The sequence below is a fragment of the Gastrolobium bilobum genome, unplaced genomic scaffold (assembly GCF_033153095.1).
Source record: "Gastrolobium bilobum isolate Gb01-03AN ecotype WA unplaced genomic scaffold, APGP_CSIRO_Gbil_v1 utg28667, whole genome shotgun sequence".
Classification (NCBI taxonomy): domain Eukaryota; kingdom Viridiplantae; phylum Streptophyta; class Magnoliopsida; order Fabales; family Fabaceae; genus Gastrolobium; species Gastrolobium bilobum.
In genome coordinates this window covers 36,726-48,772 of record NW_026898875.1, presented here as the reverse complement: position 1 = coordinate 48,772, position 12,047 = coordinate 36,726, and the positions used below count along the sequence as shown (strand labels likewise).

Genomic DNA, 12,047 nt, shown 5'->3' with positions numbered 1-12,047 from the left:
TCAAAGAGTCGAACCCGTGGAGATACCGGAGGGTCTGATTCACCTTAAAGAGATAATTAGGATCAATTACTAAAAAAAAAAATGTAAATATACCATACCCAATTAATTTATGGTTCAATTTATTACTAGTAGAAAATTACAGAGATGTTAACAACTAAAATGCATTGATATTTTATATGCTCATTGCTCATCCAATTGGTTGACATATAATAAAAGAAAAGGTTTTTTTTTTTGAAAAAGATAAAAGAAAAGGTTTTATCTTAGAAAAAAGGGAATTGCTATAAAAAGAACGAAGGTCCCAACTCAACCTTTGTACTAAACTATGCTATTACCTCTGGCTTCCCTCGTGTATGTTGAGAAAAGAAATAAGGAAAAAAAACCACTTGCACACATTTCATTTTTACCCTCATGGTTATACTTTGTTATAATTACTTTTTTATCTTAATAACTCTTAAAATATATTAATAATTTAATTTTCAAACCAAATATGAAAAATAATGTTATAAAAATTGTACAAACATCAACACTCAACATCATCAACAAACCAACCCTTTCAAACTGTATTATAGAACATCAAAACAGAAGTTCACCTTCTCCTCCTTCTACTACTTTTTTGTTTCCATTCCAATACTTAATTTGGTGAAACAAAAACGCACAATGATCTTGACATAGGACCACGGACTGTCTTTCATTTTATTTTATTTTTTATTTTTGTTTTTTCCTTTTCTTTGGGACCATGGTAAAGTAGAAACACACACACGTCTGTGGATCAAGTTTTCCCCAACGTACAACTTGGGATGAGTCATAATCGTCATCGTTCATGATGTGATAATGGCTCCACAATAGAATGCACCCTCGCATGTGCAACCCTTTTGCCTCTTCTACGGTTATATATAGGCACGAGCATATAACTGTTCATCTGAATTCTCAAGCCTTGGAATGGTAGAGCAACCCAAGTGTGAGAGAAAGGAGATGGAGACTGAAACTGAGATGAAACAATCAAGGTTCAAGAGGATTTGTGTGTTTTGCGGAAGCAGCCCCGGGAACAAGAGCAGTTATAAGGATGCTGCTATTGAGCTTGGAAAGGAGTTGGTAATGCCTCTTTTCTCATGTTTTGTTCTGCTTCTCTTTGGAGATAACTCTTTCAAACATGTTTCTGCTTCTTTGATATAATGTTTCCTAATGTCAACCCTGCTTTCTTCTTGGAGATTTAACTTTTTCATGCACTGTTTTGGTGTTTTTGTTTCTCTTATTTTATCTTATTATTGATGGTTTTGAACTATGTCAATTGGCTTTTTTCTTTTTGTCTTCTTGTTTTGGTTTAAGTAAACCTTTGTTTGGTGTTCCTTGATACTTCTATCATTTCCTTTATCCACATTTCAACTACATAAGCTCCTCAAGGAAAGTGGGAATTTTTTTTTTCATCTGTGGCACCATCTAAATCACAACCTTTCTTAGTTCATTACTCAGCCAAAAAAAAAAAAAGAGAGGAAAGAATTCATTTCAGTTTCACTGCTTTTTCAAGGGTATTTTGTAGTATGGTCTGTACAAAGCATATATCTTTCACAGTTTCACATAAATAGAGTTGTTGGTAAAAGAATCTGAAAGAGTAGCATTGTTATGTCCGTAATTCACCTCTTTGGTATTGTTTGGTATCTTCAAAAAGGTGTCAAGAAATATAGATTTGGTTTATGGAGGAGGCAGCATTGGTTTGATGGGGCTGGTTTCTCAGGCTGTTAATGATGGAGGTCGCCATGTAATTGGGTTAGCATTTTTCTTGGTTATGATTTGTATTGGTGGTGTTATGTTGGATGTTTTGTTAATCTCAACTATTTCTTGTCATGATATTGTCTGCAGAGTTATTCCCAAGACACTCATGCCAAGAGAGGTAATGTTAAAGATGTTTGGAGGCATTTTCATCAATCATCATTGCAAATAAAAAAGAAAATGACCAAACAGCTACAGAGAGGGACACAGAGAACAAGAGACAGAGAGAATTATCTTATATACTTTCCCTTTCAACCACAATATGTGTATATGCTTTTCTTCTTTTAATGAATTTCCACCTTACTTTTGTTATCCCAATATATGGATTTTGCACCCTTTTTTTTTTTTGTGATTGATGTAGGTTCCAAGTTGGACTTGTGCTTGCTTTTCACATTGTTATGATATTTGGGTTTCTTTATAATAAACTTATCCATCAAAACACCTGGCAATCTGGGGTCATTCCTTCTGAAAAATTTTGTCCCTCTCTGCAAGTTCCATGTACCCTTTTTTTAGATTCTTATGTCAAGCCTTGTTTGATCCCCATTTTCTTATCACTAAGGAAGTAACTTTTTTTTTTTCTTTTTTATCTTTTCTTTCATATGTCTCTTGTTTTGTTTTTTCAACTTGAGCCCACTTCTGCAGCACTCATCATTACTCCTCTCCCATTCTTATCCATGCATTCTTGCAGATTACTGGAGAGACAGTGGGGGAAGTAAAGGCAGTAGCAGACATGCATCAAAGAAAAGCAGTGATGGCTAAGCATTCTGATGCCTTCATTGCCTTACCCGGTTGGTACAGCCTTATTCCACCAATTTTTCTTCTTAAAGAGATATATGATTAAACATCTATTCAAGATTATGCACTATTTAATTTACATAAAAATTGGCATTTAAAAATTGCCAGGGTCCTACCTACATAGCATATTATTTATAGTTATTGCATTTGCATTTTTGTTAAAAAGTGAGAAAAGTGGTACTCAAATTATCCAGTTTTTTTTATTGTTAGCATGAATGTGGGTTTTTTGAATAAGCAATGTTGCCTTAAGAATGTTATATATGTCAATAAATTTGCACATATGACGTGTCAACTACAAATCATTATGTCTAAGAATGTCAGAACATTAAAATTCGCCCATAGTTGGAGTATAGACATACAACATCCACATGATCCGTAAGAGGTTATTCAACTTACGGAATGCAGATACACTACCTTATTTGTACATTATACTAATAAAATTGTAAGATGGGATCTAACTTTAAAAATATAGAATCAACTGTCCATTTTCATTTACGTATAGCAAAATGCTCCACCATAATTTTTGTGTATTTAAATTTTATTTGTGTAAATCATATTTTCTTTACATCACTCATTTTTATTAAACATTTCTCTTGTTAAGTTTAGGAAAAGGATTGTAATCTTTTGGAAGGTATTTATATTTAGTAAATGGAAAAAAGAAGTATCATTTAAAAGGACATAAGTTGTATCCTTTTAGATGATTTACACAAAGTATGACCGATCATATTTTGTGTAAATCTGAAAAGTTGCTTTTTTTTTTTCTTCATCAGTCACATAGCTGACGTGTAAAATAAAAAAAAATCTTTTCAGAATTACACACAGTATGACTGATCATACTCTGTGTAAATCACTAAAAAGACACAACTTGTGTCCTTTTAAATGACACACACTATGCCCTAAGTAAATTATGTGAACAGAAATTTTATGACAATGGTTATTTATGACTTTCTATGTTATTTTCATGGGCTTTATATTTCTTCCACAGTAGGAGAGGAGCACTTTTTCCCGTTAAGACAAACAAAGTGGATCTTATCAATTTTTATTTTTATTTTATAAAAAAGAGTGGCTCATTTTTTAAAATGGGAATAGGAGGAAATATAACTTCTCATATTATCCCCTATTTTCATATGCAAAATTAAATTGAATCTAAAATTTCAATCGTGATTTTAAGGAAGAAATAGAAGTTTAGTTCAGGTTAGGATTTTCACTAACTCACATGGAGATCCACATAGAGGAATTTAAAAAAATAAATTATTTTGAAGTATTTGTATGCATAGAAAAAGATAATATAAATTTTTTTTGAAATTATTCTAATGTGCATAAAGTAGAGTGAAAAAATATTATCTTTTTTGTATTTTTCCAAATTATTGGCGTCAAGTGAAATATTTTACTGGTTTGGCATCATGATTCACAATATATGCAAAAAATACCGAAATATTAACAAGTTAAAACCTAAGAAGGGAAATTGCTACAATTATTTATTTATTTATTTATTGCGAAAGATTACTCACAGGCCCATGAAAAAGAAAACGCCCATGAACGCTTCTTTCCCATCTTATAATTCAGAAACTCCAAAAGGGGCCCATTTATACGATCATCATTGTATCTGACTATCTATGTCTGTATGGATGTACAATTAAGGCAAAAAAAAAAAAATTACTGTAACCGAAAAAAAAAACAGAGATTTCAGAAAAATAATAATAATAATAATAATAATTATTAAAAATTAGAAAAAAAATATTACTAAAATAAAATTATGAAATTCTTTCAACAGCATGTAGTTGATTGGATTTTAAATTATAATTAATGATTATGTATATCCTTTCTGTGCATGCAGGTGGCTATGGGACACTAGAGGAGCTTCTTGAGGTGATAACTTGGGCTCAGCTTGGTATCCATGATAAACCAGTAAGGTCCCTCCTCGTTCTTCAAAGATTTAGAAAGAGCTAAACTTCTATTATGTTCCAAAATTATACTTAAGAAAATGGGTAATATTTCTCTCAAGTTGCATAAAAGAGAAATATTTTTCTATACTCATATAATCACATTGATAATTGAGCAACTATTTTTTTTTTCTTTCTCTTGGTGGGCCCCACAATTGTACGTGAGTGTAAGCAAATATTTCTCTCCAAAAATATTACCCAAAGAAAATTGTCATCTTATATCTTTTTAATGGAGAAAATAATTTCTATATTAACTTCTGGTTTTGGAAGGTGGGGTTGTTGAATGTAGATGGATACTACAATTCCTTGTTGTCTTTCATTGACAAAGCTGTGGAGGAAGGTTTCATTAGCCCCAAAGCTCGCCATATAATTGTATCTGCCCCATCAACAAAAGAGCTTGTCAAAAAGATGGAGGTAATAATGGCCATCTTTTCTTTGTTGTAGCTTAATTTTCCGTAAGCATCTTTTAGATTAATTTAAGATGATTCCATTCATTTACTGCAACTGATGAGGTTTGGTTTCACCATTATAGGAATATTTCCCACAACACGAAAGAGTTGCCCCTAAGCTAAGCTGGGAAATTGAGCAGCTAGATTAGTCCTCAAATTGTGACATCTCAAGGTGATTGATTAGATGATTATGGAAGTATGGGGTAGAGAAAGTTGTTAGTTTAATGGTTGAAGAGACTAATATTATTATGACCAAATTTCCTCAAGACGGAATTCTTTTATGTTCTTGGCATTTTCTTGTTAGTATAAAGTGTAAACTACAGAACCGACTGCAAATCTAGCTGTGAAGCCTAACTACTGAGGTTCAATGTGAATCTTAGAGGATTTGTGTAAGATGAGGATTGTAAGATCTTTGTTCTCTTTCTTTCCATTTTGCACCAAGGTCATTGTTACATTAAAACTGAACCAAAAACAGTTAGGGGTGTTTGGAATGGTTTTTTTAGTGGGGATCCATGTTACAATCGAGAATATTGAAGACTGAATTCTCATTGAGTGAAAATGAATCAAGTTAGTCATAAATTACAATGCTCAAACATATATATAGTGTGAACTAAACAGGACTCTAAAAACTGAATAACGGAAAACAACTAACTAACTAAATGATTGATACTCAACACCACCCCCCCCCCAAGTTGGGAGGTAGATATCATGGAGTCCCAACTTGGACAAAAAGGCACGGAAAGGAGCCAGCTGAAGAGCTTTCGTGAAAGTATCCGCAAGTTGCTGCTTGGTTGAAATTGGAAGTAAATGAATCAAACCTTGGACAATCTTCTCAAGCATGAGGTGACAGTCAAGCTCTATATGCTTGCTCCGCTCATGAAACGTGGGATTGTGAGCCAAATGTACAACTACTTGATTATCATAGTAAATTTTAGCTGGCCCATTAACTAGAACACTGAGATCATGAAGAAGATATGTAAGCCACTGCACTTCACAGGTCAAGGTTGCCAATGCTCGATATTTTGCTTCTGCTAATGAACGATTGACCGTGCTTTGCTTTTTAGATTTCTAGGAAATCAATTATGATCCAAGGAACACACAGAAGCCTGTAGTAGAGCGACGAGTATCTGGGCATGTAGCCCAATCAACGTCTATGAATCCTGTTAGAATGAGTGAGTTCTGAGAAGGAAAGAGAAGCCCATTTCCCAGAGATCCCTTGAGGTATCTCAACACTCGAAGAGCAGCATCAAAATGAGGCTTCATAGGCTACGCTACAAACTGACTTAGTTGTTGTACAACAAAAAGAAATGTCAGGTCTGGTGTTTGTTAGGTACAAGAGACGTCCAATAAGGCGATGGTAGGCTGCAACATCATGGTAAGGTTCTCCTTGGTTTTGAGACAGACGAAGAGTGGCTTCCATTGGAGTAAAGGCAGGTTTCGCACCAATCACACCACCATTAGTCAACAATTCAAGCATATACTTTCGTTGATTCAACACTATACCTCATTGAGAGTGGGCAATCTCAAGAACTAAAAAGAAACGAAGAGGACCTAAGTCCTTGATTTAAAAGAGACTATCAAGGTGCCGTTTGACAGCTTGTATCTCGTTCATGTTGTTTCCAGCTAGAACCATGTCATCAACATACACCAGAAATGCATAAAAAAAAATCACGAGTAACTTTGGTGAATAAGGAATGATCCGCATTGGATTGAGTGTATCTAAGAGAGATTAGCTCTGTGGTCAATCTCACATTCTATTCTCTACTAGCTTATTTAAGTCCATAAAGGGACTTTTTAAGCTAACAAACTTGCTTAGGATTAGGTGCAGAAACTCCCTCTGGTATAGACATATAAACCTCTTCAGAAAGATTATCATGAAGAAAGGCATTATTAATGTCAAATTGTTCTAAAAACCAGTCACGAGATGTTGCAATGGCTAGAAGAAGTCTAATTGTAGCGAGTTTGGCAACTGGTGAGAAGGTCTCAAAGTAACCTACTCCCTCCAATTGATTGTAGCCTTTTGCCACAAGTCTTGCTTTATAGCGAGCAATTGAGCCATCCAGATTGTGTTTTATTTTTTACACCCATTTTGAATCAATTGGTTTATTACCTTTGGGTAGATACATGAAAGTCCATGTATTATCACAGTTTAGAGCATCAATTTCTTCCCTCATAGTAGTAATCCATTCATTGGATTGACCTTCCTGTTTAAATATGTGTGTCTCAACTGAAGAACTAATGTTATTGCAAAATCTTGAAAATGCAGTAGAAACTTTATTATAAGAAATGACAGAAGAGATAGGATAGAGACAAGTACCAGAATTTTGATCAGATGTGGTGGCATGACATCCAGTTATTAAATTGCATTGGTAATCCTAAAGGTGTTTGGGTGGTACCCTCATACGAGTAGATCTCCTTGGAAGATGAGGAACTGATGTATTTTCCAAGGATGCATGAGTGTCAACGTCTAAAGAAGTTGGTATATTGGAATTGTCTGAAATAAATTTTTCAAAAGTAGGAATCTGATGCTCAATATTAGTAAAATCTTCGGGAGTAAATTTTTCAGAGATAGAAAGTTGATGCTCAGGTCCAAGATATTGTTGTGGTGGAAGCATGTCATACAATGTAGAAGAGTCAACAGTGAGTGGCCAAGGAAAATCTTGCTTAGAGTGATTTGGCGCTGAAAAGAAAAAATGCTCTTCATAGAAAATAACATTTCGTGAAACCAAAATCTGTTTAGATAATAAGTCGTAAATTACACTACTCACACATATATATGATGTGAACTAAATATGACTCTAAAAATTGAGTAATAGAAAACACTCAGTTGACTGATGGCAATAGATCTATTAACATTATCTGAGACCTCACATTGGAAAACTGATCACCCAATCCCTTGAGAAAACAAATTGAGTAATCTCTTTCTCGAATCTTTTTGACTTCTACTGAAATTGAACAGCAAGGGTGTATGCATCTACATGTTGGTGTTGGCTAGAAAGCGTCCAGTTCATCCAACAGGATTTTAAGTTTGGTGTCGTAATCAAAAATAGTATTATCACCTTATGTAGACTATACAAATCATCTTGCAAATCGGAGATTATGAAAATATTAGATTGAGAGATCCTCTCTTTAAGATCATTCCATACGTCTGAAGCCCTATCCATCTATAATATTGACCGAAAGATAGAATTTGTTATTGAACGATGCAGCCATGAAAGGACCATGGTGTTGCATCTCTCCCACGCCGCATACCTCTGATCTGTTGGATCTGGAACTGATATTGCTCCGTTCACAAAAGAAAGCTTGTTCTTCGAAATCAATTCCATCTTCATAGCTCTAGCCCAACCATGTTAGTTCTTACCATTCATGATTGTTGAGACTAATATAAGGGAGGGATTCTCGTTAGGATGCAAAAATTAAGGACTACTTGTATCTGAAGCATCGAAAACGTTTGACGCATTTGTTGAAGCTGCGGTTAAACTCGAAACCTGATCTGCTACTGTTTCTTGATTTTCCGTTAGGTAAGGGCTCTGATTCATCATTAGAAAGGACTCCAAATAATGACAAGATCAAAGATATGATAGGATCTAAAGAAAAATGAATGGAAGAGTCAAAGATTTATGAACACTAAATGAAAAATCGAGAATGGCGACCAGAGCTCTGCGAAGAGCTCTAATACCATGTTACAATCGAAGGCAGAGAATATTGAAGGCAGAGAATATTGAAGGCAGAATTCTCATTGAGTGAAAATGAATCGAGTCATAAATTACACTACTCACACATATATATAGTGTGAACTAAACAGAACTCTAAAAGTTGAATAACAGAAAACAACTAACTAACTGATTGATACTCAAAAATCCATTTGGGAATGTTTGAAATGAAAGTTACTATTTATTTATTTTATGTATGAGGGACCCCAACACTGGTCTTTTTAGGCTTGTAGGAGTATTTGACTTTGTTTTTCAGTGTGGCATTATTTGGGTATGTTTGGCATTAAAGTTCATATACTTAGGCTCACAGTAGTATTTGACATGGTTTTTAGAGCCTGTTTATTTGGGCTTCTAGAAAAAATAGCTTTTACCTCTTTCTTATTTTAGAAGTGCTTTTAGTAAAAGTTAAAGTTATTTATATTTTATAAAAATATTTAGTTTTTGAAAAAAATATTTGACTTTTGACTTATGCATTTTTAGAAGCTAAAATTTTTAGTTTTTTTTAAAAAGCAGGTTTTTGATTTATTTTTTTATGACTTATGCTCTTTTTAAAACAGATATTCAAACGGACTTAAAGTGAAAAGTGCTTTTTTTTCATTAAAAACAAATAATTTTTAGAGAAAAATGAACTCATCCAAACAGACCCTTAATGTGGAATGATTTTGGCATGTTTAACATGAAAGTTCCTACACTTGGATTGAAATCATTTAATCGGAATCTTTGGCCCAGAAGTTTATAAACCAGTCTTTTCCCTTTAATCTCTCTAATCTCAGACTTTTATTTATTCCACCAGTTAGAATCCACAAACTATACGATGTTTCAATTCAAAGATGTCACTGACTGATAACAAATCTCAAACTTCACAACAATGATGTCAACAATAAATTGAAACAACACCTAAAAAATACAAAAAAGAAAAAAGAAAACAAAACAAAACAAAAGAAGAAGAAAGAAAGAAAAGAAAAGAAAAACCAGAGAATCCATAATGCGTTGGCGAACCAAAAAAAAAAGTTTAAGACATGTTGAGCATTTTCAAATTATGGTTGATCAACATTCAAAGCGAAACTGTTAAGTATTGAGAATCATAAACCAATACCAAGTTGCATATATCTTTTGAATTTACATTTTTTTACTTTTTCTTGATATTAAAATAAAGGTCATGCAAGTCACTAAGTGTAACATCCCCGTCTCGAGCCGGTTCAATTAACATACATATGATAAAACAGAAAACAGCGGAAGACTTAACTTCTGAAAATACGAGCTAACTTTTTTTCTTTTTCTTTTTAAATTCTCATTCGTCGTAAACGAAAATCGGGCAGAGTTTCCTCTATAAATCGGATAACTGGGGATTTTCCAATCCCACATAGAAGCATTTCCTGATAAACAATTTATACAAATATAATCAAATGCCCATCCATGGGCGCATGCATAACTTGGCTCAGTGCCACTATATCTAACAGCATACAATCCAACACGTAAACATATCTGAATACTACCTCATCACATAATGTGCCTGAATACCCAAATGTACATGCATCAAAGCGACAGACGTGTACAAAACATATACAGGTCATATACAAAATAAAGGATCAATATCATGATCCATCAAATGCGAAAATACTAAAATACATCAAACACTCGAAAAAGGTAGTAGCCTACAGCCACTCAAAATCCGATCTGTCAACTGCCTCAGCCACGTGTCGTGTCCCTGCCTAGTGAGGACTCACCGGGAATCTGGGCACCTGAAAATGTGTCCCCAAGAGGGGTGAGATTACAAATCTCAATAAGCTCCAGGTTTATAGAGAATTCTCCATACCCCTGGCTCACTCCTGCATGAAAGTCAGATACAAAGTATACGAATACAACATATAACAGATATCATAACAGAACAGAGCATATATCCATATCATATCAGAGATGTGCGCCGTCATTCCCAAGGGAGGACCCCAAGCGGAAATCAACGCACGTGTTCCCGAGGGAGGACCCCAAAGCGGAACCAGACATATCAGAGGCGTACACCATCAGTCCCGAGGGAGGACCCCAAAGCGGACGTCCGGGTACTATACAATCAATGGCCAGAGATTGTTACAAAAATCATATTACAGAAGTCATATCAGAGCAAAACATATCATGTTATCAAATAACTCTATATGAATGCATCTATACAAAGCATCTAAATCACAGTCATACAGTCCAACCATAGTTCACTAACCATGGTGGAGCACTCAAGCAGGAAAAGACTCCTTAAACATAGAGCTTACCTCTTGAAGCTTTACCAATACGCTTACTTGTGGACCAAGTTACTTTTATCGCTTCAAGAGATTTCCGATCTTTCTCAATCCCTAGGCACACCTAGAGAATAATTTACAATGCATCAATAAAATGATACTATGCCATGATTATTTCATAAGCATACATTTTATCGCTTATTTTCCTTTCTTTATACTTTTGTCAATGTTATGCCAATACACAAGTCTAGACCACCTTATACTAGTTAGCATTCTTTAATTTTTAATCAAGTATTCACTTGAGAATTTTCAATATCATTCATGCCATTTTACTTCTTAACTCATCAATTTTTTACAATGAATTACAACACATTTTATTTACAATAAAATGTAGCAAAATATACTCCTATACCACCCTCTAGGTCGAACACTACAAGGACATAGACAAAGGTTCTTTTTCTTCACTTACACGTAACTTACACATACAAATACATGTTTTCATAAGGTTCCAACTTAATTTTTGGAGCTTAAAGTCCCTCCAAAGCCCCACAAGGCCTAAACCTAAGGGCATATTTCATATAATTTTCCCACTTTGGCATTCTCACTAATTTATCAAATTTCCACTTAATTCCTACACATTAAACCTTCCTAATACTTAAGATAAAAATTTTGCACAACAACCTATTCTTCACCTATGACGGCCGAACATGTAGAGGAAATCATAGGATTTTTTTCTAATTTTTTTACATACATACAAATGCTTATTTTCATTTCTTACATCCAAGACATCAAAGATTCATCAATAAATCAAAGTTTAATACACAATGCTTTCCTACCAAAACATACTCATAACTTTTATAACTCAAATCATCAAAATAATACCATGGAAATAGAGGTTCATTACCTCCAAAAGCTTATACAAGGTCTAGAAGGTGACCAACAAGCAAGACTCCACCAAAAACCCCTTTTTTCACCTTGGATGAATAGTAATCCGAAAATGGAGTGATGAATATCTCCCTCCACAAACGAAATCAGCTCAAATGGAGGGGTGGAATAGCTTCCTTGGATGATTTCCTATGAGATTGGTATATTGGGTGCAAGATTTGGTGGCTTAACCATGGAGAAATCAAAGAAGGAAGAAGACAACCCCAA

At 34.2% G+C, this 12,047-nt stretch overlaps 1 protein-coding gene across 3 annotated transcripts; it reads left to right on the top strand.

The window, feature by feature from the left end:
* The first annotated feature begins 927 nt into the window (after positions 1–927).
* Positions 928–5,306, top strand: LOC133284946 (cytokinin riboside 5'-monophosphate phosphoribohydrolase LOG1-like). Of its 3 annotated transcripts, XM_061482085.1 has the most exons (8): positions 928–1,092; positions 1,667–1,764; positions 1,858–1,888; positions 2,456–2,555; positions 4,400–4,475; position 4,672; positions 4,776–4,919; positions 5,038–5,306. In XM_061482085.1, exons 1-8 carry the CDS (start codon positions 940–942, stop codon positions 5,101–5,103), a joined length of 669 nt encoding a protein of 222 aa, XP_061338069.1. In that variant the 5' UTR covers positions 928–939; the 3' UTR covers positions 5,104–5,306. The 3 variants fall into 3 exon arrangements, with proteins under 3 accessions (XP_061338069.1, XP_061338068.1, XP_061338067.1); XM_061482084.1 differs by lacking the exon at position 4,672 and having other exon boundaries at positions 4,400–4,470; XM_061482083.1 differs by lacking the exon at position 4,672 and having other exon boundaries at positions 1,667–1,888; positions 4,400–4,470.
* The last annotated feature ends 6,741 nt before the right edge of the window (positions 5,307–12,047 follow it).

Bases quoted from the DNA above. Each gene is read 5' to 3' on its own strand.
- LOC133284946 (XM_061482083.1), top strand. From the start codon at position 940: ATGGTAGAGCAACCCAAGTGTGAGAGAAAGGAGATGGAGACTGAAACT. The intron at 2,556-4,399 runs GTTGGTACAGCC...CTGTGCATGCAG, and splicing joins TGCCTTCATTGCCTTACCCG to GTGGCTATGGGACACTAGAG. The intron at 4,471-4,775 runs GTAAGGTCCCTC...TGGTTTTGGAAG, and splicing joins TTGGTATCCATGATAAACCA to GTGGGGTTGTTGAATGTAGA.